At 34.4% G+C, this 27,482-nt stretch overlaps 4 protein-coding genes across 5 annotated transcripts; 1 reads left to right on the top strand and 3 right to left on the bottom strand.

The window, feature by feature from the left end:
- Positions 1-11,843: 11,843 nt before the first annotated feature.
- LOC107954131 (protein FANTASTIC FOUR 1) lies at positions 11,844-12,930 on the bottom strand. The gene has a single exon (XM_041097598.1). The coding sequence runs from the start codon at positions 12,741-12,743 to the stop codon at positions 11,961-11,963; it is 783 nt and encodes a 260-aa protein (XP_040953532.1). The 5' UTR covers positions 12,744-12,930; the 3' UTR covers positions 11,844-11,960.
- A 2,269-nt stretch (positions 12,931-15,199) lies between these two features.
- On the bottom strand, positions 15,200-17,643 carry LOC107954132 (rho GTPase-activating protein 5). Its single transcript, XM_016889603.2, has 6 exons — positions 17,227-17,643; positions 16,887-17,151; positions 16,698-16,818; positions 16,483-16,602; positions 15,940-16,170; positions 15,200-15,862 (listed from the first exon to the last, which is right to left on the bottom strand). The coding sequence occupies exons 1-6, from the start codon at positions 17,333-17,335 to the stop codon at positions 15,419-15,421; spliced, it is 1,290 nt and encodes a 429-aa protein (XP_016745092.1). The 5' UTR covers positions 17,336-17,643; the 3' UTR covers positions 15,200-15,418.
- Positions 17,644-19,689: 2,046 nt separating this feature from the next.
- On the top strand, positions 19,690-23,311 carry LOC107954134 (cytochrome c oxidase assembly protein COX11, mitochondrial). The gene is made up of 8 exons (XM_016889606.2): positions 19,690-19,907; positions 20,449-20,550; positions 20,853-21,201; positions 21,313-21,365; positions 22,185-22,257; positions 22,341-22,445; positions 22,773-22,853; positions 22,925-23,311. The coding sequence occupies exons 2-8, from the start codon at positions 20,471-20,473 to the stop codon at positions 23,024-23,026; spliced, it is 843 nt and encodes a 280-aa protein (XP_016745095.2). The 5' UTR covers positions 19,690-19,907; positions 20,449-20,470; the 3' UTR covers positions 23,027-23,311.
- Positions 23,312-23,807: 496 nt separating this feature from the next.
- Positions 23,808-27,054, bottom strand: LOC107954133 (glucan endo-1,3-beta-glucosidase 14). 2 transcript variants are annotated; one of them, XM_016889604.2, is made up of 4 exons: positions 26,831-27,054; positions 25,692-26,725; positions 25,460-25,586; positions 23,808-24,087 (listed from the first exon to the last, which is right to left on the bottom strand). In XM_016889604.2, the coding sequence occupies exons 1-3, from the start codon at positions 26,877-26,879 to the stop codon at positions 25,527-25,529; spliced, it is 1,143 nt and encodes a 380-aa protein (XP_016745093.1). In that variant the 5' UTR covers positions 26,880-27,054; the 3' UTR covers positions 23,808-24,087; positions 25,460-25,526. The 2 variants fall into 2 exon arrangements, with proteins under 2 accessions (XP_016745093.1, XP_016745094.1); XM_016889605.2 differs by lacking the exon at positions 23,808-24,087 and adding an exon at positions 24,475-25,339 and having other exon boundaries at positions 26,831-27,034.
- Positions 27,055-27,482: the final 428 nt, after the last annotated feature.

Genomic DNA, 27,482 nt, shown 5'->3' with positions numbered 1-27,482 from the left:
ATTTCCTCTATTTTATAGTACTTGGAAGCTTATTAAGGTTAAAAGCTGGTCGGAGCCACATCATATTATCCAACTGCCTTTTTGGTATAAATAGTAAATTAATTTTGGCTATAATGGCATGTATAGGCTAAATGTGGCCAATGATGGCATGTAAATGTTTGGCTGAAAATAGCCATTGGTATGGCTATTTGGTACATTTTGATGTACATATATATGTATATGGTTTCATCAATTTGATGTGTGTGTATGGGTGAAAGAATGAAAGTGAAATGAGGATTAAATATGCATATGTGTATTTGGTAAGTAGGTAAGTTTGTATACTTGGTTATGTGTGATATTACATCATATTTAAGACTTGATATTGGCTTGATTTGAATACTTTATTATGTGTTGATGATGTGCAAAAGTGTTGATGTAGGTTGAATACAAATTGGATGAGAAATATGGCTAGAAAAATGGCCTATTTCATTCACACGGGCAGGTGACATAGCCGTGTGTCCCCTGTATCTAATTAAAATTCAAAACAGAATGCTCACATGGCCTAGCACATGGGCGTGTGGCTTGGTCGTGTGACTCCTGCACCTTAATTAATGCAAGTCAATATGTTTACACAGCGTAGCACATGGGCATGTGGCTTGACGGTGTAACCCAAGTCAGTGAGCTCCCAAGTTTGGACACAGGCTGGGACATGGCCGTGTGTCCCTATTTCGAATGTCGACACAGCCTGAGCATTGGGCATTTCTCTTGATCATGTGAGTCACACAACCTGACCACATGGGTGTATGTTCCCTAGACCTTGGAAATTTTTTGATGTTTTCTAAAAAAATTTATGAGTACCTGGTTTAGTCCCGACTTGCTTCTAATGTGTAATATAGGCCTTGAGGGCTCAAATAAGGGACATTATGCTTGATTACAACTGATTTATTATATAAGTGCTAAATGATATGAAAAGTCTGTTATTGGTTCTGTAAATTTTTGTAATGCTTCGTAACACTATTCTGGCGACAGATATAGGTTAGGGGTGTTACATTTATTGGTATTAGAGATACGGTTTAGTCGATTCTCAGAATCATGTAGCATGTACAGTCTAGTTATACATGCCATTATATAACTTATGATAGTGTGATATCTCCTGACCATTTTAAAACATGTTTTTCATATAGCAATGTCATCCAACCGAGCTAATTTCGAAGAAGCTGAAAGTAATGCTCAAGCTTCTGTGCAAATAGCAACTTTGAGTAGTAGAAGGTCATATTTGAAGGCCGAGGAGGAGAGGCTAAAGAACCCTTCTTCTAAATGATGAATGAATGGTTTACTGAGTATGTAACAACAAATCCGACAGTACAACAACCTCCACCCCCTCTTATTTCTAATCGGTCCCCAATATGCATCAAGGTACAGAACTTATTAGAACTGGTAAGCCTCATGTTGATAAATTCGTAAGTACGGGGCAGAAGAATTCAGAGCTACAATTGAAGATGATCCCGAAAGAGCTGAGTTCTAGTTAGAAAACACTATTAAAGTTCTAGATGAACTATCATTTACACCAGCTGAATGTCTTAAATATGCAGTATCTTTATTAAAAGATTCAGCGTATCAGTGGTGGAATACATTAATTTCTGTTGTGCCAAAAGCAAGGGTTACTTGGGAATTCTTTAAAATTGAGTTCAGAAAGAAATATATCAGTCAGAGGTTTCTTGATTAGAAACGTAAAGAATTTTTTGAAGCTTAAACAAGGTCACATGACAGTGTCTGAATATGAACGGGAATTTGTTCAACTAAGTAAATATGTAAGAGAATGCATTCTGACTGAGACCGTAATGTGTAAGTGGTTCGAACATGGCTTAAATGAAGACATAAAATTATTGGTCGGATTCTTGAGTTGAAATAATTCGTTGTACTTCTGGATCGAGCTTATAAAGCTGAAGAGCTGAGATAAGAGAAAAGACAAGCTGAGATTGAAGCCTGAACTTCAAGTAAAAGATTTACGGGAAAGTCATACTAGTCAGCCTCAAAGAAATCAAAGAAGTATCATGACCGTTCTACTACTTTTACGGGATACTCCGGTAGAGACAGGGGTATCCGATGCTCCAGTCCAAGATCTTAGGCTACCTCTGTAGTAAGTGCGGGTAGTGTTAGAAATACTAAAACCAGATGCAAGCACTGTAATAAGCTACATTTTGGGGAGTGTAGAATGAAAAGTGGAGCTTGTTTTAGATGTGGTTCATTTGACCACTATCTTAGAGACTGCCCGGAGAAACTTGAAAAAGATACCGTTCGAACTTTAAGACCGAGCAACCTCGTTACAAGAGGTAGACCACCTCGTAATCCTTAAAAAAGATCTGAAGCATAAGCACCAACCATAACTTATGCTATTCGTGCACGTGAGGATGCTTCTGCACCAGATGTTATTACTGGTACTTTCTCTCTTACTGATACTGATATAACTGCTTTAATTGATCCCGGTTCAACTCATTCATATATTTGCATGAATTTAGTGTTTAATAAAGATTTGCCTATTGAGTCTACTGAATTCGTGGTTAAAGTATCAAACCCCCTAGGCCAATATGTGATGGTTGATAAAAGTTGTAAGAACTATCTATTAATGATACGGGGTTATTGTTTCCCGGTTGATTTGATGCTATTACCGTTTGATGAATTTGATGTGATTCTGGGTATGGATTGGTTAACTCAGTATGATGACGTGGTAAATTGTAAACAAAAGCCTATTGTGTTGAAATGTCAAAACGGTGAAATGCTCTGTATTGAATCAGATAACTTTTACGGGTTGTTTAATGTGATATCGACTATATCAGCACAGAAATATGTGAGAAAAGGTTGTAATGCTTATCATTCTTATGTACTGGATACTAAAGTGTTTGAGTCGAAGATTAAATCAGTGCCAGTGGTTTGTGAGTATCCTGATGTGTTTTCAGAGGAATTGCCTGGATTACTACCGGATAGAGAATTTGAATTTGCTATAGATCTTGTACCGGGAACAACACCAATATTGATAGCACCATATAGAATGGCTTCTACAGAGTTAAAAGAGTTGAAAGCACAGTTGCAAAAACTGACTGATAGGGGTTTTACTCGACCTAGTTTTTCACATTGGGGTGCACCGGTTCTATTTGTTAAGAAGAATGATGGATCATTGAGATTATGTATTGATTACCGACAGCTTAACAAAGTAACAATCAAGAATAAGTGTCCACTGCCTCGCATTGCTGATTTTTTTGATCAGTTAAAAGGTGCCACAGTGTTTTCAAAGATTAATCTTCGTTCTAGTTATTATCAATTACGGGTGAAAAAGAGTCGGATGTGCCGAAAACATCATTCAGAACCTGGTACGGACATTATGAATTCCAAGTGATGCTGTTTGGTTTAACTAATGCACCTGTGGTATTTATGGATTTAATGAATAGAATTTTCAGACCATAACTAGATAGATTTGTTGTGGTATTTATTAATGATATTCTGGTATATTTCCGAGATGAGACTGAGCATGCCAAACATCTAAGAATTGTTTTGCAAACTTTGCGAGAAAAACAGCTTTATGCTAAATTTAGGAAATGTGAATTTTGGCTTCGGGAAGTTGGTTTTCTGGGACATATAGTATCGGTTGAAGGCATTAGAGTTGATCCGAATAAAATTTCAGCAATTGTTAATTGGAAACCACCGAAAAATGTATCTGAAGTCAAAAGTTTTCTGGGATTAACTGGTTACTATTGGAGATTTGTAAAAGGGTTTTTGATGATAGCTTCACCGATGATACGAATATTACAAAAAGAGGTGAAGTTTGAATGATCTAATAAATGTCAGCAAAGTTTTGATCAGTTGAAAGCCCTGTTGACCGAAGCACCAGTTCTGGTTCAGCCTGAATCAGGTAAAGAATTTGCGATTTACAGTGATGCGTCATTAAACGGTTTAGGCTGTGTATTGATGCAGGAAGGTAAAGTAGTAGCCTATGCTTCCAAACAGCTAAAACCACATGAAAAGAATTACCCGATACATGATCTAGAATTGGCAGCTATTATTTTCGCGCTAAAAATTGGGCGACACTATTTGTTCGGTGAAAAATTTCATATATTCACCAATTATAAACGTTTAAAATATTTGATGTCGCAGAAAGATTTCAATTTGAGACAGTGTAGGTGGCTTAAGCTATTGAAAGATTATGACTTGGTAATTGATTATCATCCGAGAAAAGCAAATGTAGTTGTGGATGCTTTAAGTAGAAAGTCTCTGTTTACTTTGCGAGTAATAAATACTCGATTGTCATTGTCTAATGATGGCTCAATATTAGCCGAGCCAAAGGCTAAACCGATGTTTCTACAACAGACTTGTGAAGCTCAGAAATGTGATAATGAGTTGCAAGCTAAACGGGTACAATGTGAGTCAACTTCTGATTCAGAATTTCAGATAGGACCTGATGATTGTTTGTTATTCAAAGGTAGAGTTTGTGTACCGAAGAATTCAGAGCTTGTGTAGAAGATTTTGTATGAAGCTCATAGTGGTACTATGTTTGTTCATCCGAGGAGTAATAAAGTGTGCAATGATTTTAAAAAAATGTACTGGTGGCCGAGAATGAAACGTGATATTTCTGAATTCGTATCTAAATGTTTGATATGTTAGTAAATTAAAGCTGAACATCAAGTACCTTCAGGATTGTTACAGCCAATGACAATACCAAAATGGAAATGGGTAGAATTACAATCGATTTTGTATCGGGGTTACCCCTATCTCTGAAAAAGAAAGATGTTATTTGGGTAATCGTCGATCATTTGACGAAGTCTGCACTTTTTATTCTAGTACGTATGGATTTCTCTCTGGACAGATTAGCAGATTTATATGTTTCAGAGATTGTCAGACAACATGGAGTGCCAGTCTCTATTATTTTTGATAGAGATCCGCGATTCACATCGCGATTCTGGGAAAAGTTACAGGAAGCTCTGGGTACGCGGTTGAGTTTTAGCACTGCATTTCACCCTCAGACTGATGGTTAGTCAGGGCGTATAATTCAAATTCTTGAAGATATGCTTCGGTGTTGTGTTTTAGAATTCGAAGGTAATTAGGAAAAATATTTGTCATTAGTCGAATTCGCATATAATAATAGTTATTAGTCAAGCATAAAGATGGCACCGTACGAGGCTTTGTATGGTCGTCAATGTCGAACTCCATTATATTGGATTGAGCTTAGTGAGAAAAAAGATACATGGAGTTGATTTGATTCGTGAAACTAAAGAAAAAGTGAAAGTGATCCGAGACAGCTTGAAAATAGCTTCTGATCGTAAAAAATCCTATGCAGATATTAAACGAAAAGAAATAGAATTTCAAGTTGGTGACAAGGTATTTTTGAAAGTTTCACCTTAAAAGAAACTTCATCGGTTTGGCCGTAAAGGCAAATTGAGTCCATAATTCACCGGGCTATATGAGATTACCGAAAGAATCGGACCTGTTGCATATCGATTAGCTCTACCGCCAAAACTTGATAGAATTCATAATGTTTTTCACGTGTCTAAGTTACAATGGTACCGATCTGACCCTTCACATGTTATTTCCCAGACGAGTGTTGAAATTCAGCATGACATGACTTACAGTGAAAAACCAATAAAAAATTCTAGCTCGAGAGATGTAAGAATTGAGAAATAAAAAGGTAGTTTTAGTAAAAATTCTCTGGCAACAACATGGAATAGAAGAAGCTACTAGTGTAACAGCCAATTTTCAGTGAAATAAGAGCAGTGGTTTCGGGACCACAAATCCGAGTCCGTAAGAAAATTTATTTTAATATTATTTCATGATATGTATTATGATTAAAATATTATATGAAAATTTCATAAAGAAATTTTATTGATATTATGTTTAATCTGATAAAAGAACCAAATTGCATAAAATGCAAAAGTTGAGTTCTAGTAGCTAAAAGGATTAAATAGCTATGGAGTTCAAAATTTGAGGGTTTTATATGGCAAATAGACCATTAGTGGGGTTAGTAGATAAGGATGATTAGTCATCCATGGAAATTTAATTAAAGATAAGGGAGAAATTGTAAAGAAAAAGATGAAAATATGATAAATTTATAAAATAAGAAAATATCATCATTTTCATCATCCTTCCTAAATTATTTCCATGGAAACCCTAGCTAAGAGAAAAGAACTTAAGCAAGCTTACTTGGCTTAATTGGATCCGGATAACTCAAATATGAAGTTAGATCGTGGAAAAGAAAAAAATGCCTGATTAGTAAATTACAATTCACAAACACTTGTCAAGGTAAGTTCGTGTAACTAAATTTGTACATTTATTTGTTTGAATTGAATGTTGTGAATCAGAATTATGTAATTGTCATACATATGAAATTGGTCACTTATCCAAAAATGATCGATGAGTATTAAACCCCATTTGAATAAATGAAGTTCGATTGGATACAGGGTTTCCGTATTGGGTGTGTTCATGCATATGTTGCGGACACACCACAGCTCGAAAGAGCGTCCCGTTATTAGCTCTCATGAGCTCTCCATTATATGGTTCTTGAGAGCGTCCCGTTAATAGCTCTTCGGAGCATCCCGATCGGTCGTGATCCTGCATGTGTTGTGGGTACACCGCAGCTCTTATTAGCGTCCCGTTACATGGCTCTTCGTGAGCTTCCCGATTAAAGGCTCTCCGTGAGCTTCCTAATTAATGGCTCTCCGGAGCTTCCTGATATGGCTCGCTTGAACTTCTCGATATATGGCTATTTGGAGCTTCCCGTTAATGACTCTTCAGAGCTACCTGTTATAAGCTCGCACGAGTTCTTGTTATAGCCCAGATAAGCTTCCCGTTACATGGCTCACATGAGCATCCCGTTATTGTGCTTCTATGAGCACTTCCGAATATGAGTTGACGGATTTATTGTATTGTACACTTCATGTGTACTAACCATGTATCCATCGAGATTTTAAATGATTCAACGGGTAAAATTCTGATATAAGTTAAGATGAATTTTGAATCAATCGTTATCCGCATATATTTGGAAACACATGGAAATATGATATTTGATGAGCTTATCTTTGTTCTTGTTATTCATATAAAATACAAGACTAATATATTTGATGAGAATATGTGTTTAGGTTATTGGCTTAATTACTATGGATGTACTATGTATGCTTACATTAAATGTGAATGAATGGTAAGTTAATTTCTTGTTATACGAACTTACTAAGATTAAAAGTTTACTCTGTTTTATTTCCTCTATTTTTATAGTACTCGAAAGCTCATAAAGGTTGAAATTTGGTCGGAGCCACATCACACTATCCCTTGGACTTCTCGGTATATAAAGCAAGTTAATTTTGGTTATAATGGCATGTATAGGTTAAATTAGCCAAATGATGACATGTAAATACTTGGGTGGAACTAGCCATTGGTATGACTTGTGTTTGGTATATTTTGATATGTATATATAATTATGACTTAAACATGTTTGATGTGTGTGCTTGAAATAGTTAATGATAGAAAGCATGTAGACCTATTGATGAATGGTTTGAGATAGCATGATTGATAAAATATGCCCATATGCATATATGTGTATTTGGTAAGTTTGGACACTTGAACACATGTGTGATGATATATCATGCATAAGACTTGGATTTGGCTTGGTTTAAATGTTTTGAATTGGCTTGGGAATGTGTTAAAGTGTTAATGTAGGTGCAAGACAAATTTGGGTGAGAAATAAGACTTGGAAATGACCTTATTTTGTCCACACGGGCACAGACACGGGTGTGTGTCTTAGCCGTGTGTCACACACGGCCTAGCACATGGGCGTGTGTTCTGGCCGTGTGTCCCCTACATCTTAAAAATTCAAAACAGAATGCTCAAGATTTTTTATACAGCCTGACACACAGGTGAGTAGCTTGGCTGTGTGACCCCCACACTTACACATGGCCTAACACACGGGCGTGTGACTTGGCCGTGTGACCAAGTCAGAGAGTTACACGGGTACAAACACAGGGCTAGGACACGACCATGTGCCCTATTTCGAATGCCCACACGGCTTGAGACATGGGCTTGTCACATGGCCGTGTGAGCCACATGGTCTGTCCACACAGGCATGTGTCCCCTACACCTTGGATAAATTTTGAAATTTTGTAAAAAAATTTTGAGTACCCGGTTTAGTCCCGGCTTATTTCTAATACATGTTTTGGGTCTCGAGGACTCATATAAGGGACTTTATGAATAATTTATGACATGAATATTAAATAATATAAAATGTTTGTATATGATCTGTATATTCTGGTAATGCTTCATAACCCTGTTCTGGTGACGAATATGAGTTAGGGGTGTTACAACTTAGGAACCTGAGAAAACAATGAGAAAGCAATATCTGAACCTCTTTACTGGTAAGATTTTCGAGGACGAAAAATTCTTAAGTGGGGAGAGTTGTAACAACTCGTTTTCAGTGAAATCAGATCAGTGGTTTTGGGACCACAAATTTGAGCCCAAAAGAAAATTTATTTTAATATTATTGTATGGTCCACAGTATTATAGGAATATCGTATGAAAATTTTGATAAGAAATTTTACCAATTACATGTTAAATATGATGAAATGACCAAATTGCATAAAATGCAAAAGTTGAATTCTAGTAGCTAGAGGTACTAAATAGCTATGGAATTCAGAATTTGAGGTCCTTATATGGAAAATAAACCATTTAGAGGTGTTAGTAGATAAGGATGATTAGTCATCAATAGAATCTAGCAAATTAATAAAGCTAATTTTGGAAATTAAGGATTAAAGTAATATTAAATAAAAGAAAAAAAATCTAATTTCATCATTTTTCATCATTTTTCCTAAATTAAAGACATGGAAACCCTAGTTATGGGTGTTGAGTTCAAGCAAGTTATTTTGGCTTAATTAGGTATGAATTCTTGTCTCGTTTTTAATGAATTTTATATTTTCTAGATTGTAATAGCTTAATCTAGCTATGCCGGGGATTAATTTGCAAAATTATTGAAGTACTAGGGTTTTTCCATGGATGAGTGTAATTGAATTAAGAAGTTTTATGGTAGAAAATGAAAGGTTGTTGACAAATAAACAACTTTTATAAAGAGAATTTTGATGAAATTGTGATTTAGGGACTAAATTGAAAAGATGGAAAATTCTTGGAAAAATTTAAAATTTATGAAATACATGGGCTACTGTTGTGATACATGAAAATCAGTTAGGCTTGGAATAAGGAATAAATTGTATGAATTTCATTTTCTGAGCCTAGGGACAAAATCTTAATTAATTGAAAGTATGGGAGAAAAATAATAATTTTTCCAAAGATGTGTATTGGATTAAATTGAATGTGAATTGTATTAAGTTGAGATAAATTCATTCGTATAGATCCGGATAGGCCTGGTATAGAATTAGACAGAGGAAAAGAAAAAGTATCAGATTAGTAGCTTACAAATCTACTAACACTTACTGATGTAAGTTTATGTAACTGAATTGTATATTTGTATGATTTGAATTGAATATTGTTGTGGGTTTGATTTGTATAAAATGTCATGTATATTATGGATCACATATCCGACAAGTATTAAGTCTCGTTTGAACATTGGAAATTCAATGGATACAAATGACATTGTCATTAAAGGTTCCCGATTGGTTGTGGTCCTGCATATGTTGCGGACACACCACATCTCGCAAGAGCATCCCGTTATATAGCTCTTCGGAGCTTCCTAATAATTGGCTCTAATGAGCTTCCGATAAATGGCTCTCCGTAGTTCCCGATTAATGGCTCTCTTGAGTTTCTCGATTATGGCTCGTATGAGCTTCCTGATAATTGGCTCGCAAGAGCTTCTCGATAAATGGCTCACATGAGCTTCTTGTTACATGGCTCGAAAGAGATTCTCGATTATATGAGTATTCTTGAATATGAATTGACGGATTACAAATTTGTACACTTTGTGTGTACTACTCGTCTATCCATCGATATTTTAAATGATTCAAAGGGCAATGTTCTGTTATAAGAAAATATGAATCCGATACGAACTGTTATCAGTATATACATGAAATTACATGGAAATGGTATTACATGATATGTTGTAATATGAGAAGGATGATACATGAATGGAAATTGCTTGGTGACTATGTTCAACCATGTTTATGGTTATTATATGTGTTTACATGGCTAACATGATGAGGATATGTGTTTAGGCTTTTGGCCAAGTGAATTGGATATTTCTTGTATACTTACCTTAAATGTTATTAAATGGTAAGTTAATTTCCATGTTATACGAACTTACTAAGCATTAAATGCTTACTCTGTCTTACTTCCTTCGTTTTATAGTACTTAGAAGCTTGTTAAGGTTGGAAGCTGGTCAGAGCCAAATCATATTATCCAACGGCCCTTTCGGTATAAATAGTAAATTAATTTTAGCTATAATGGCATGTATAGGCTAAATGTGGCCAATGATGGCATGTAAATGTTTGGTTGAAAATAGTCATTGGTATGGCTAGTGTTTGGTACATTTTTATGTACATATATATATGTATATGGTTTCATCAATTTGATGTGTGTGTATGGGTGAATGAATGAAAGTGAAATGAGGATTAAAGATGCATATGAGTATTTGGTAAGTAGGTAAGTTTGTATACTTGGTTATGTGTGATATTATATCATATTTAAGACTTGAAATTGGCTTGATTTGAATACTTTATTATGCCTTGATGATGTGCAAAAGTGTTGATGTAGGTTGAATACAAATTGGGGGAGAAATGTGGCTAGAAAAATGACCTATTTCGTCCACACGGGCAGAGACACGGGCGTATGTCCCAATCGTGTGTGACACACGGCCAAGTGACATAGCCATGTGTCCTCTGTATCTAATTAAAATGCAAAATAGAATGTTCACACGGCCTAGCACAAGGGCGTGTGGCTTGGCCGTGTGACCCAAGCCAGTGAGCTCCCAAGTTTGGACACGGGCTGGGACACGGCCGTGTGTCCCTATTTCGAATGTCCACATGGCCTGAGACACGGGCGTGTCTCTTGACCGTGTGAGCACACGGCTTGACCACACGGGCGTGTGTCCCTTGCACCTTGGAAAAATTTTGATATTTTTCGAAAAATTTCTTGAGTACTCGGTTTAGTCCCGACTTTTTTCTAATGTGTAATATGGGCCTCGTGGGCTCACATAAGGGACATTATGCTTGATTACAACTGGTTTCTGATATGAGTGCTAAATGATATGAAATGTCTATTATTTGTTTTGTAAATTTCGATTATGCTTGATTACAACTGGTTTCTGATATGAGTGCTAAATGATATGAAATGTCTATTATTTGTTCTGTAAATTTCGATAATGCTCCGTAACCCTGTTCCAGCGACAAATATGAGTTAGTGGTGTTACAAACTGAGTGTCTAAATTTGGATGTATTTGGATAGCTATTTGCTCGGATTAATTTTTTATGTAAAAAATTATATTTTTATTAATTTATATACAAATTCAAGTAATAATTATATATATATGTATTAACTTGTAGAGAAGAATGGTATTAGTAAAAGCAAGTGTATAATCATGAGTGTTAAACTCTAAATTCAGAAATACATTATCGATATTTGGATATGAGGGATGATTTAAAATGGTAAAATTAGAGTTTATTTCAAGTAAATATTATGTCTGTTTCTGTTTCCTCGAATAAATTCAGAAATTGCTTTTGTGGTTAAACCATTTCAACATTCCGAAATTTATCCAATTGAAGTAGAATTATGAGTTAAGACATTGTTGAGGCAGTGAATCCAAACGTAATTAATTAAGAAAAAGAAAATTATTTGCAAATCTACTTAATTGTTTATTTGCAATACTCCTTGATGACTAAAATACTCCATTTTCTTTTTCTTTTTCTTTTTCTCCCCTATATTTTATAACATTTGCATGAAAATCTGCTAAATAAACTTCATTTGTTGATTGTAAATTTTTTTTGGTTACTGGTGATTGTAATTAATTATGAAACTTGCCCTTGTTCACTATCTTCTTCGCCAATATCACCATTTATCATTTCATCATCATCATCATCATCCTCAAAATCTTCATCTTCCAAAACTTGTTCATCATTAGGCTGCACAAATTGCAGCTTCAAACGCCCATCTTCCCTACACGCATGCAAGAATTCTTGCGTGGGGATCCTCACCTGTTTCAGCACAAATCTGCCATCTTGCCTGTAAGATTTAAAGCAAAACCATGGCTTCCCACTTTTCCCAATACATGAAATCGGCGGTGGAAATCCTCCTCCACTACTTGCTCTTGACCTCTTCATTTCACCATTCTGATTCTCCATTGTTGAATGCTTTGTTGTTGGCGATGGTGCTTTCGTCTTTTTGCTTTCCCAGTCTTGGTTTATCTCATTGTTCACCTCTTCAACACCATAGGAGCTCTCAAATCCAAGCTCTTCGGTACACAGCTGGAGGCTCTCAGGGTTCAACGAGAAGCTATCACTCTTCTTATGGCAATTAGAACTGTTTTCACCATTTCCATGGGAATAAACACCAATACTCCCGGAGACGTTCAATGTAGGAAAGGAAGAGGTAGTAGAAGAAGAGTGGGAAATACTTAAATTTTCCTGGAAATGAAGTTCACCAAAGAATTCAGTGAAAGAAGGTTGTTGGTCAAGGGGTTTAATCCCAGGCTTCCATGAAGAAGAAGAAGAAGAAGAAAGGGATTCAAGCAAAGTAGGGTTTTCAGGTAATGGGTTTTCAAAGATGTGTTTAATGCTTCCACAGGCAGCCATGGATGGGCTCTCCAGTGTTGTTTTCTCTAAAGCAAAGAAGAAAATACAAAGGGATTGGAAGTTGATTGAGGGCTTAAAGGAAAAGGGGGAGAGGTAGAGAGGAAGGACACGAGAAACGAAATGGGGTTGATTGAAAAAGATTAAAAAGGGAGGGTCAAGTTGCTATTAATTTGAGGGAAAGTTGAGTGTGGTACCTCTTCTAGTGGAGTGGATCAAGCAAAAATAGAAAGTTAGGGCTCATTTTGGTGGTCATTATTATTATTTTAATTCATCTATAATTCTACTTAACTTATATATTTGGAATGTTTTTAATGAATTTATTCAATTCAATTAAATAAATTATTAAAAATATTTATAAAATTAAAAAAGAATTCAATTGACTGATTCAACCATCTATTCTTCAATCTATTTTCGATCTAATTAATTCGGTTTTAAAAACATTTACAACTTGGTAATTTAGAGAAAATGGAATGCTTATTGTTGGATGGTAGGTTCTTAACTCTACCACCTTATTCTGGTGAAGACATTATATTACTTTTTATTGAGAATTTTAAGCTTAACATAATCTTTTTTTCTAGAAGGAAAGAAAAACCTAATTAGATATACTTATGGACAAACGCATATATATGAAATATTAACTTACAATTAATTTCACACCAATATATATATATATATATATATATATTGAATTTTTAGTCTTTTTAAATTTTAATATAATCATCATGACTTTATTTTATGATATTTTTCCCAATCCTGAAAAGAAAAAAAAATTATTGTATTCTAGAAATTAAGTGTTAACCAATGATAACATGCCACGTGATGCCAATGATGAAATGCCATGTAGCAAAATGGTGGTGTCCAGGATGTAATGATGTGAGTTGTGAGACAATTTGAACCCTCCACTTCTCTTTATTTTGTTCACATTCAAACAAACTATATTGAATTATTTCTTCAATTTTAACCAGATTTTTCAAATATCCATCTGCCTCAATCTTCATCATTCAATATATAGGTAGAGATTTTAGTTTTATATATGCATTTAATATTTTAATGATTTATAAATCATGCATAATAAATTTGAATCTACATATTTTTTTTATACTGATATAATTGAGAAAACATATAAAAAATGTAAAACACTTTTGGTAAATCATTTTAAGAAATTAAAAAATGAAGTGATAATAATTGAGAAATTTGTAAAAAAATTAGAATATACATTAAAAATAACTAAAAAGTTTTTTTACTAATTCCAAATAATTTTAACTATTTCTAATTATATATATAGCTGCAAATTTTCAATTCAATCAATCTATTTATCTCAAATTTCGTTCTCGCTTAAAAAAGTGATTGGTTAGAAGATTTAAAATTCTCAACAACCAGGTTCCACCATGAAAGCCTCCTACTAACTACTTTTTCAAATACTGTTATTAGTTTCCCATACATATTGAAGCTTACCCTAATTAGCAGAATTGATTTGAAACCATTAATTGAAAGAAAAAGAAATCATAATCTCAAATTGGGAGAGGTGGAGATTTTAGGGGCAAATACAAAAAGGGGTTATGAGATAAGTGAAGTGAGGCACAAAGTAAGTGGTCATTTTCACCTCTTTTTTTTCCACCACCATTTTGGAATATTCTCAACCATCCTTTTTACAACATATCATCCATTTTCTTTTTAACAAATGTGTTAATCGCCGATAACCGTAATTATTTTTCTTGTTGTGAGTGTTTTCTTAAAAATATAAACAGTTGACTATGAAATGTGCTCTGTAGGATTGAACCCGAGATAAACAACATGGCACCACAGCAAGGTAGATACTTTATAACGCATATCCACTTCCCTTTTTTCTATTGTACATCATTGGCTGCTATTCTTCTCTAAGCCTACTTATCCATTCTATTCCGATACTTTTTTTATTCTAATTTCTAAAATTACATCAGAATTTTAGCCTCTATTTTTTTGTTTTATAATATATTATTTTATTTATACCAAATACATATTGGATATATTATATAAGGAAAACATGAAACATATTGTCGATACTTGAAAATTTAATAAATATTATATGGACAGTTTAGATTAATTATTTTATAAATACAGGTAAATTCGTATTTATATTTTAAGCCACATTAACAAATTTATATAATATTGATATCATCCATAAACGAAGACGGAAATCCTATCCATAAACATCTTGAAGCTGCAAGTCAGAGTGATAGACCACCTCTGGAAAGTATCTGTGGAGTGTGTGGTGTGATCTTCTTTCAACAATCACCACAATGTGTATCGGCTTTGGAGCATCAAACTTTATACTACGTCTTTTTCTTTTTTCCATCACCAAAATTTGAGAATAATTTTTGTATCAAAGCAAAGAAACAAGCCTCATATTTAGATTCTTGCTGGGAAAAGTTTTTTAACTTTTATGCAGAATATGTGGAGCAGTGAGGGAAGGCAGATAAAAAAGCAAAAGTTAAGTGATCACATCAATCAGATTACAATGTTAAATGTTAGGAGGTCATATATTGAATTGTGTCATCCATGATTTTATACTAGGTTAACCCAACCGCTTTATCACACCAAACTTGAAAGAATATGGGTTAAGGTCGTCTAACTGGTGTTTTTGAGTATCCTTCATCGCCATGCTTCGAAACGTTCTGCCCTTGAATCTATGCGGCTCAGGTTGCGTATTCCTTTGGTTTTGTCAATAGCAAGTATGGATTGATTTTTTTCCCCGGACTTGAATTACTTGACTCACCAATATCATTATTTCTAGCCGGGGTTGGAGTATCTTCAGCGGAGATCTGTTTGTAGACCGAGGGTATGGGACTGTGTTCTTCTCCATCTGCCGTCTCATTGTTTTGACTATAGTTCCTGAAACTTGCTCTTAAAGGTTCTTGAGCTATAAATGCGGTCTCTTTCTCTTCATTATCTTTTTGGGTATATGTAATGCAGGAGATGGAAGGCCTCTGATCTCCATCATCATCAAAAGGCTCCAGATAGGATGCCTCTGTAGGCTCTACCATTGAATACTCTCTTTCTCGTAGGGTCTTTGAGATAAGTGTCTTGAGAAAGTTCATCACTTGGACGGAATACACCAGTGCGGTCAAAGGATCTGCCATCTGCAATACAAATAAGCCATGGCCCATGAGAGATAGTCATCGAACCAACAATCAACCCAAATTCCATCTACACTGACCTGAGTCATGTTTGGGGCAAAAACCACGGCAATATTACGGGCATTCATCTTGTTGAGATGTTCTTGCTGGACAACATCAGCCATGAGATTGATGGCCCAATCCAGTAAAGCATATTCTGTTGGAGGTAGAAGCCTTGCAAGCTGGGTACACTGCTCTTCTGTCTCGCACTGCATTACTTGCTGGGGGTCTAAAGAATCCAAAACTCCACTTGGAAGTTCTCTGAACCAAGCCTAACAATAACAATCACCAACTTAGCATGTTACAACCTGAAAAATGAAGTGCTAAACTTCATATATGGTACAGTTAAAAAGTCATGTTTCCAGGATGTATGTTGGTATGCGTAAGCATAACATGCATGCATATGAACAAGGATCATGACTTGAGATCTCTCAAAACAGTTTCCTATGATGGTTGAAAAGTAACAGTGAAAGAAATGCAAAATTAAAATTATGTACAATAAGTTTGCCTTGTCATTGAACTCCATAACCTCGTTTAGGTTAAGATGTATGTAAGGGATATGATGAAAGAGGGATTAAATGTACCTTAATTAGTCCAGCTAAACAGTGTGCATCAATCTCTTCTGGAACTACGCCACGATTTAGTTGTTCTCTAACATACTCCATCTGACTGTTGTCTCCAGTAATTCTAAAAATCCCTTCTGCCTGCACGTCAAATATTATAAAGCTTAAAAGGAAACCAGAAAGGTGTAAACATATTGGGGTTGAGCAAAGAGAAAGGATGAAGCAAGAAACAAAACCTGCAAGCCTCCTAGAGCAAACAAATGCCTTTGCATTAACAAGAGTATTGCTGGCACACTATTCCCTCTTGAGTCATAGGATAACTGCATTGATTCTGTCGAAACTCCAAAGACATTTGCACTGCCAAATATATAATTAATAATACTAATAATAATAAAGGAGGTTTTATAAAAGGAAAAAGGATAAACCTGGCACTAGGAACTCTGGTGGGAACTTCAGGCTCAAACTCAACAGGCAAACCCAAGAAGCCACGGAACCTATCAAATGTAACATGAGACACGTGTCTGACATTGGTTGGGATACCGATGTCCATACCACAAAGCTCCCTTCCTGTACCAGAGGTCCAAGATTTCCTGAACAATGTCACCAGAAAGGCTAACACAGACAATTGATCCCCCTCTTGCTTGCTTCTCTTCTTTAATTTTCCCTCTTCTTCAACTCTTGGGTCACCACCTGTTACATTAACAAAGCCATCCCCATTACCATTAGCAAAGCTTAAGGATGTCTAGGGTGCACAGGATAACGCACCTTCATCATCATCATCATCGTCAGACGTAGTAGAAGAAGAAGAAGAAGAAGAAGAAGAAGAAGAATTCTCAGCGCTTGGAGGTGAAGAGAAATGAAGGACCTCCGTCATGGCTGCCAATAAAAAAAAAAGATTTTTCTTTTCTCAAGTTGAAAGAAAATGGGGTAAAATGTTGGACGTGAGAATCATTAAGTGATCATAAACAAATAAAAAAAAAGTGGGAGCTTGAGGTTGAAACTACAATGTTTAATGCCCTATCTGAATATTATAGGGAGATGAAATTTGAAGCTGATTTCTTGGCTATTTTTCAGAACAATAATGAAATGGTGAGGAGGAAAGAAAGTGAAGGAAAACAAATTAAATTTCTTTAGACCTCACAACTCTGTCTTCTTATATTATCGTTTTTCTTTTCTTATATCAGTCATGTTTAAGTTATTTCGTTGTTATATTCAGGAAAGAAATCAAAGGATTTTGTTAGGAGTTTTTTTTTTTTTAGATATAATAGAATAATCACTCTATATTTAACATATGATTAATATAGCATATCTAATATTCATGTTTAAATTATTTAGTTGTGCGGGTTTCAAGTTGATTGGTATAAATTAAATGATTCGATTATTATATTTATAAACTTTTCTCTTATTGCAACCGACTTGCTCATTTGTATATATTAAAAGATTTTTTATTTAACTGGTACTTAAGTTTAATATTTTTTAATGCGGTACTTGTGTTATTTTTTGGGTAAATTATAAAAAAGTCACTTTTGTTTGCTTCAGATTACATTTTAGTTACTTATATTTGAAATGTTACGTTTTAGTCACTTACGTTATCGTTTTGTTACGAAGTGGTCACTCTACTGTTAAACTCCGTTACCTCCCTAACAGTAGTCTTACGTGGTAGTCCAAATGAGTTTTAAATGCCAACTTGGATGTCTAGTTGCTGAGGTGAAAATAAGTTTTTAATTAAATAAATTTAATTTGGACTGCAACGTAGGCCATCCAAGTTGGCATTTAAAACCCATTTGGACTGCCGCATAGGACCACTATTAGGGAGGTAACGGAACTTAATGGTAGAGTGACCACTCCGTAACAAAACAATAACGTAAGTGACTAAACCGTAACATTTTAAACATAAGTGACTAAAATGTAATCTGAGGCAAACAAAAGTGACTATATTTATAATTTACCCTTATTTTTTGGTCTAATAATGTACTTGTAAATGATGAAAGTTATATTTTTTTGGTACTCAAAAATAGCCATGTTAGCTTTTTAGTGTTTAATTCAAGTTTTGGAGTTGATTTGATGAAAATATATAATTAGCTAATAATATTAACAATTAACTTCATCAAATCAACTCTAAAAATAGAATTAAATCACATCTATCAGACTTTATTTGATAAATTAAACGCAAAATTAAATAAATTTACAATGAACACTAAATTTATTCTATTAACAAAATCATGAAAAATTCAAACTTAATACTATTAGCAATTAACTTTCATCAAATTAACCCTAAAACTCAAATTAAACATTAAAAATGTAACATCATTACTTTTGGCTACTAAAATATATAATTTTTGTCAAATACAAGTACTAGATTGAAAATATATATATATCATATTAAAAAAACATATTAAACTTAAATACCAAAAAATGGAAGATTTTTTTAAGTGCGTTCAATCCATTCTCTCCTTCTTTTTTTTTGCCTAATTTAAACAATTTTTTTTTTTTAAAAAAACATCGAAATACATTTCAAAATCCTTTGTAAGTTCATTAAAAGTAAAAAATTAGAGAAAAATATTAATTTATAAAATTTTGATATCAAAATAAATTTATTTTCATTTACAAATTAAAAAGACATTAACAACTTAAATTTTTGGAAGTGAACTTGAGGGCCCCTTATTGAAAAAACAGTTAAAATGTAACATCAATCCCTATATTATGACAAAATTTGATATCAAGTCCCTATACTTAAAAAAGTTAAACATTATTATTAGCGTTGTTAATATTTTTTGTTAAAATTCGTCAAGTTAATATGTTGATTAGGCTGTATTCATATAACATAACATATACTTCACAAAAAAATAAGCATATCAAATTAATAGTTTTAACGAAAATATTTAAAGATTTAATGTTTGAAATTTGACTTTGATGAAAAAACGTTGAATATTTAAAAATATGAAATAAAAATTTCATAATTTAAAATTTACATATCTGATCATGTTTCTTACTTACCGCAGATAAGCGCACCACCCATCCAAAAATGCCCTTAGTTTTAAAAAATATATCAAATACATTTTATCAATTGAATTAGTATTTGATTTTTTCCCTAATTTTTTAATTCATAAAAGAAATTAGATACCAATTAGATAAAATTTAATAAGTTCAGGGGCTGAAATATACATTAACCCATTTAGAAAAAAGAAAACGTGGACCATAACACACTCAATAGCTTTGGTGCCATTTGAATAAATTAACCTTTTAAGCAACTAATGGTTTTGTTTTATTTTTCCCTTTCCTCTCGTCTCGCTTCCTGTGAAGGCTAAAGCGGCTCCTTTCTTTCAGCTACCCACGCTTTCAAGCGTCCAACTTTCCCAGAAGCTCCAAGGCTGAAACCGAGGAGAAGACGCTACAATTACTAATTTGGGATTCCATTTTCAGTTTTGGCCAATACCCTTTCCAAGGTATAAAGCTCTCGGTATTAATTTCATCATTTTATTTCAAGCTTTATGTCCTTAGTTCTGATATGGGTTACTTTTATTCGACTCGTTCATGCTCAAAATTTGGTCCTTTTTGAGTAAACTAGTGGATGCTTTTGATTAGTTTGATAGTGGGTACCATACCATGTGTTGGTTTTATTTGAAACACTGCTTTGCTCCTTTGGATTTGGAACTGGTAGACTGTTGTTTGCCTTTAGTCTGCTATATATATATGGCGTGGAAAAGTTATTGGCATTTGTTATATCTAATTTATTTGTTTTAAAAACTTTTCATTGGGAAACTTTTTTGTTAAAGAAAAGCCATTCTTGTGTTTGATTATAATGAATACATATAGGCTTCCTTTTATCATTTCTGATTTGGTTTGATTTTATTGTAACTTGTTATAACCAAACTGAAATTCGAATTCAATTGCTATAGGTGCCTAACATCATGTCATGGTCAAGATTTTCTATTAGAATTTATTGTTCAATGTTCATTGCTTTCTTTTTTGCTGCTGCACTTGCAGTGACACATAGGTGCCTAACATCATGTCATGGTCAAGAATTTCAAGTAGAATTTCTCTCTTGAATCACTCGAAGAATCTACGGATTTTGTCACACGAATCAAGGTAATCACCATGTTACCAATATACAAATTTGGGCCTTTTAATTTTGCTTGAACTATTTGGAACTTTTACTTGAAGAACTAAGACACGGGTATTTATGCTTGGTTGTAAAAGCCTAATAATCTAAATTATTCTTTCACAGTCTTGCTTTAGCCTTTAAAGGGTAATCCTCTGAAATTTGGAGACATCCAGAGTTCAAAATTTTTTTCTTTTCCATTTCATATTTCTCCCAAGTCCCAACCTTAATGCAAGCATGCTGTTCTAAAAAGTGGATTACCTGAGTGAACATTTTTTTGTTGCTCCAGGTTTCTTCCTGATTCTTTATATTCGAGTTACAAGTTCTTTAAAGCTTCTTCTTGGTGTGGCAACAATGGTCTGATGCCAAGATGTGAATTTAGCACAAAGCCTCTAACAAGGTCTTTTGATTTCCATCCTTATGGTTCTCGATGTTTAGTGAGATTATCTTCCTTTAGCAGTCAGCGCCACTATGCTTCTCATGCGTCCCATGCTTCCACTGAGCGGAAATCCAAAAAGACTCTTTTGTATCTTACTGCATTAGTGTTTGCAATGGTGGGAAGTAGTTACGCTGCCGTCCCATTATACCGAAGATTCTGCCAGGGTACTGGGTATGGTGGTACTGTCCAACGCCGTGAGGTGAAGCTGAGTTTATGCTATTCTTTATCCTATCCTTTTACTATTTTCTGGCTTTTCTTCTTTTCCTTTTTCTATTGGTTTTCAACCAGAACATATATTTGTTTTCTTTAGAGTGTTGAAGAAAAGATTGCTCGGCATGAAAAAGATGGGACAGTAGCAACAAGGTGCGCTTTCTAGGCTTTGGATGTAAGAGCTTATCTTTATCTATATTTTTCATGATTATCATCATAATGTCCTTTCTGTTAATTTTATTGTGATTCTATTTCAATGCTTAGTTTTTGTACTGTTTTATGTGTGAAACCTGGTTCGGGGGTTTGTTTCTGCTTGTAACATTCTTGGTTCTACTTTTTGACATTTTTGTGCTTAGATATGTATATGTTTCTTTGGTTAGTTGTAATCATGATTATTTATTATTATTATTATTATTATTATTATTGTTTTTAAAGTGAGATTTGTGGAAGAATGAGACAGAAACGAGTTCCTATGAGAGTGATAAGGCTTTATTCTAACTTTTAGAGCATGAAGTCATTCCCTCAATAAGAAACCGGTTACCATTCTTCTTATTAGAAAAATGATGGGAAAACGTTGAAACTTGTTTGTTGCAAGAAACATTTGAGCATGATGGGGAAACAACTTAAACCAATAATGGTCTTAGTATGTTATTTCTGAAACAAATCAAGAGGGGAATGGGATGTTTTATGAGGTAAAACCATAAAAGGTGTCATAAGACAGATTGTAGGGTATCACTCCCTTCCGGTTATACTCTTTCTTTATTTACAGATGCGACTTTTTTACAAGAGGGTAACAAATAGGAGTGAGGTGGTAAATTTTAGTATCATTCATCATTTCACATCAGCCAGTTTGTTCAATTCAATTCATGCATTTCTAAAGATGCTATTATGAAGCTGTTAGACTTGCATCACGATAGGATCTTTCTTGTACTTCCATGCCTTTGTTTGAGAAATTTTCTCTTATCCTTTTAGGGAGATAGTAGTGCAATTCAATGCTGATGTGGCGGATGGAATGCCCTGGAAATTTGTTCCAACTCAAAGAGAGGTTCTTAACTTCTCTGTTGTTTTTGGGCACTGTAGAGTGCTTCTTTTATCAATTATTTCCTTATTTTTTTATTTTTCTGCTAGGTGAGAGTCAAGCCTGGAGAAAGTGCTCTTGCTTTTTATACTGCTGAAAACCGAAGTTCAAAACCCATAACTGGTGTCTCTACGTATAACGTCACTCCTATGAAGGTACTGATACTTACTCATGCTCCATTATGAAATTTGGATCTTTGAAATTTGTTATTTTTAAAGTTAAGTTATTGGTGTTTGTTTAGATCTTTGTCAACCTCTCAAACGTTATTTGGTTGTGTGAGCCGTTAGGCTTTTTAACCCTTTCTTGCTAGCTTAGGTTTGACTTGTCATGAGATGATAAGCTAGAAAGTGGAAGAGAAAAAACCTTTAGGGCGAAAAAATTGATTACATTGGAACACATTAACTTACTGGTTTGTCATTATCATACCACAAGCCTTAAAACTTTGACTCGGTTTCTTGCTTCTTGTTCGTGTTCCTCCTCAGGCTGCTGTTTATTTCAACAAAATCCAGTGCTTTTGCTTTGAGGAGCAGCGCCTTCTTCCTGGAGAGCAGATTGACATGCCTGTAAGTCTTTTTACTGTTGAAAAGGCAAAACTTGTTGGTAGAATCGTCAACTAACCTGTACTTTCTTGCAGGTTTTCTTCTACATAGATCCTGAGTTTGAAACAGATGCCCGAATGGATGGTATAAACAACCTGATTTTATCATATACTTTTTTCAAGGTTTCCGAAGAATAGAAGGGGGATATTTAAATTCATAGTGAAAATAGAATATCATTCACATGAGAATAAAACTATTGGTTAGGATCCCGTTTTCATATACCGGGAGAAGAGGAAGAAGAAACATTCTTTTGTCGAAATTATTTTGTTATTACAGTCTCCTTTCAACCTCTTTATGGTGGAAACAGTCTATTTTTGTACCAGGCTCCTCCCTCTTCATACCAACTTTTTCAGTCATTCCCTAAACAAAACCAACTGCTTGTAGCAAAGGTTTATTATTGTTATACTAGTTATCATTTTCAATTTCCTTTCGTTGTTTCATATGGGTACTGAAATTTGCAAAAATGTTTTAGCATCTAACAAGGAAGTGCAGAACTTGTGTAAAATCCTTGGTTGTTCTAGTATGGAGTAAATGCGAATGTCACTGTTTGTATGTGTTTTATCTACTATGGAGTTCCTATCACTGTTTGTCTGCGTTGGTCGTTGTGAATTTTGAATCATACCAAGTACATAAACGAGCATATTCGTCGTAATCTCTTGATATAATTCCTAAATCTTGTGCATTGAAAAGGATAAAAATGAAAGAGGTGTCAAAAACATAATCAAATTAACTAAAAATTATAGGTTTTAATTCATGAATTAGTAATAAACTAATTTTAATTGGTAATATTTAGTTATTACCAACAATAAAGAAAATGTTTTCTGTAGGTTGTTTTATTCATTATTTTAATTTCAAGTTTAAATTTATAATAATTATTTTTTATTTTATATCTAATATTTTAACACTTGTAAGTTAGTGTGATGAAGTTGTTGATGCCATATATAACAATACTTAACCAATCCATTTCGGTACAAGGAATAATATTTCTATTAACTATGGAAGATGGGAACTTTAAAAGAAAAAAAAAAGAAGGCCGCCTAAGCCCTGCAAAATCTTCATCCACTTCCTCTTTTATTAAAAGAATCTATGTTTAACTTCAAATTCAACTATAGTATCATCTGCTTCTGAATCTTTTTGTTTAATAAAGTAATGCTCTTCTATCAACTGAGTTTAAGTGATAAATGCTTTGCCTCATTCCCTGCAGACAAAGGAAGCAATACATCAAACCCAGATTTGTTGTTGGTTTCTGTCGATTTACAATGCAAAGTTCATTGACGAAGAAGGGACCTGTTTGATGTTCATTGGATCATGTCTACGAGAATTTATTTCCTTCAACTATTTTCGGGTTTGATTATCAAATAAATTCATGAATCAGTCAAATCTCATATGCTGATGCAAGGTTTCCATAATTCAAAGCCATGGGCCCTGAAGTTGAAAGCCACCTAACTCTTTTAATTTTAAGTTTTCATAATTCTTAAAAGCAATTTCATCTTCAAAAACACACTCAGATGTACATACATTCAAAGCAGTATAGGTTTTTTTTTAAAAAACAGTAAAACAGTATAGTATTAATTAGTAAAAAAAAAAAGTAAACTATTTTGATTTAGAAGGTTTTGTTCCATGAGATTTGTAGATTTTTTTAATATGAATTAAAATATTACACGATATAAAAAAAATGATATGAATATATGAATATATTTTGCATAACTATTAATATGTAACAATTTTATGAAAGGTTTATTTCAGATTAAAGTAATATGCATACTATATAAATACACAAATTATTACACTTATAGCAAAAAAATTTCACAGGCAAAACTACTTTGCCTTGAACGTGAAGACCCAAAACTGCTTTATGTATTGTTAATTAGGTAGGGTAGTTGATTGAGAAAGAGTTGAAAATGAGATGGAGTAGACACATTGATACACAACAAAAGCTGATGCCGTCAACTTTGTTTAGAGGCAGGTTGTAGTTTTGGAGGTTTTAAGGTGAGAAAAGGGGGGAAATGGGATACTGGTGAGAAAGTGGCTACCGTCTTACGGAGTTCCTTATGACTTTTGCTTTTGTTGATGGAAGCCAATTTGGACTTTTGTTCGGCTCAAGACAAAGAAGAGTTTCAATACACCAAATACATATATGTCATGAATGGGAGTTTTACGGACCAGCCAGTTGGTGCATATGTAACGTTGACAGCATTAGCATTCAGCATCCTAGTGTCCTGCTCATGCATACTAAATTGTTGAAACCTTACAATAAAATGATTCCAAATTCTCTACCAGATGATCGAACACCCTTACAATATTACAAAAAATGTTATATTGTATTATATTATATGTCTATCGAAGATTAATTGTCTCAATCATCCAGATAGCCAATTTTAATGGAATCATTTTGAGTGACTGGTATCCACCATCTAGACTGTGTCCAATAATATGTGGCTACCTGCTGACTTCAAAGGATTAAAGAGAAGGGTTTAGACACATACTATTATGGCCTCACATGTATGTAAGCATATAGATGAATGCATGCTCAAACAGTTAAAATAATAATAAGGCATTGAATATCTCACATTATACTCCTCTTCTCTGGAATTTGAATTAATCCGATGATCCTTCCATCTTTAAATCCACAAGTTTTCAAGCAGAGATTAAGTATGCTATAACTATGAACAGAACATTGGAGACAACAGATAATGCCTGCAACACAATTCAAATCACAGAGAATAACATGACTGGGTTGTTGAGAAAATTAATGAAGATTGTAGGGGAGGTATAGGGATATACAGTTTATGTTTTACTTACAATCTTTGTGCTGGGTGATGTATATACCATCCCTGGAAGATAACCTTGAACTCCAATGTTATAAACTGGGGTTCCATTAGGGTAATAGAGACCATAATTCCTCTCTGATGCAGGACCAGGTTTTAAATTCTCATTAAAGAGTGCGAAAACATATACGTCAACCGGGACATTCGGTTTTGCCGGTGTGCTTTGTTTCTCTTCTATTCTTTTCAACAGGTTCCCATTGTACAACCCTGCATTCTCCGGTGTAGCTCCTGCTTCGTCATCGTCACCTCGGGAAGGCCAACCGGTTTCTGAAATCCGGACTTTGATATCAGTATGCCCCATTGCTTTGATAGCTGAATAAACAGCATCAACTTGAGCATACAACATGTTATCATATTTCAAGTTGGTAATTGGATCCACTGTCCCTTGATTAGGCTGGAAAAGCACATAATCTAGTGGAACTTCATTAGGGTTGTCCTTGTATGCAAAATAAGGATATGCATTGATCAAGAAAGGTGACTTAACCTCAGCATGAAAATTGAGAATTCCGTGAAGATACTCGCTGAGATCTTGCCTAAAAGAACCGGCGGAAGGTGGAAAAGAGATGCTTAAGATATCGAGAGAATGCGCGGAAGTGACGGTTACTTGTTTATCAAGGCCAAGATCAACAAGAGCGTTGTAAACAGTTTGCATTGCAGGGAGGAGATTAGACCATAACTGATGATCATAGGTTTTGAACACTTCGTTCCCCATAGTTATGCAAGTAATCCGGGTTTGAGGCAGGTGGGGCTGAACTCGCTGCTGAAGCCAGTTTCGAGCTTTGATAGGATCGGTCATGTTGGGAAGATACTCGTTACCGAGTCCGATAATGAAATCGACATTTGTATGGGAGAAGGTAACAAGAACGTTAGGATCAGCGTCGTAGAGTTTCATTCTGCTGACATTGAGGGATTTGAGAAGATAGGCGACTCGAGATGGAGATGGAAGATTGTTTGCGATTTGGCCATAGTTGATTCCAACTCCAAGACCAAGGATTTGGATTGGAGAACCTGATAAACACCACAAAAACAAAAGTGAAACACAAATACTAGTGAAAATTCAAGGAAAAAAATGTAGTTGGTTTTCATTTGTTGAGCAACTAAAGAGTTGGAAACCTGAGAAAAAGAGAAGAAGGAGAAGAGAAGAGGCAGCCATATAACTCATCTTAATCTGTTTCTCTATCTGTCCATTATAATTTATAATACTTTCTCTGTTTCCTAATCCAATGTTTCACCACTGTATTGTCGTAATAAGAAAATATATATCATGAAAAATTTAGATACAGAGGATTCAACACAAGTGAATGTATCATACATATACTCGCATAATATTTGATGTATGGCCGGTGCATAAATCTCATGCAATATCAATTTATTTATAAAATTAAATTCGAAAATTATTAATATTTATTTATAAAATTACCTTTAATGTTTAAATTATTTGATTTTGCCACCTTGCTGTCAGAACAATATGCCACAGATAACAAATGAGACGGAGAAGAAAAAAAGAAAAAAAGCGTGCCAAATTGTATGAACATATGACCATCAGGAGGAAATCGAGTAGATAGCTTTGAAGAGGGGTTCCCGTTGAGATGTCAATTGGTAGGGATGTCAATTGGGCGAGGCAGGGATTCCAACTAAGAATTATCATCCCCATCCCTGCCTCACGATCCGCGAGACTAAATCCATCCCCACCCCATCACTCACATAGGTCCCCAAACCCACCTATTTCCTGTTATACTCGTCTCGTAACCCACTTCATATAATA

This window comes from Gossypium hirsutum, chromosome D07, assembly GCF_007990345.1.
Source record: "Gossypium hirsutum isolate 1008001.06 chromosome D07, Gossypium_hirsutum_v2.1, whole genome shotgun sequence".
NCBI lineage: Eukaryota > Viridiplantae > Streptophyta > Magnoliopsida > Malvales > Malvaceae > Gossypium > Gossypium hirsutum.
Note: the sequence above shows the minus strand (reverse complement) of the source record. Positions and strands in the feature narration are given on the sequence as shown.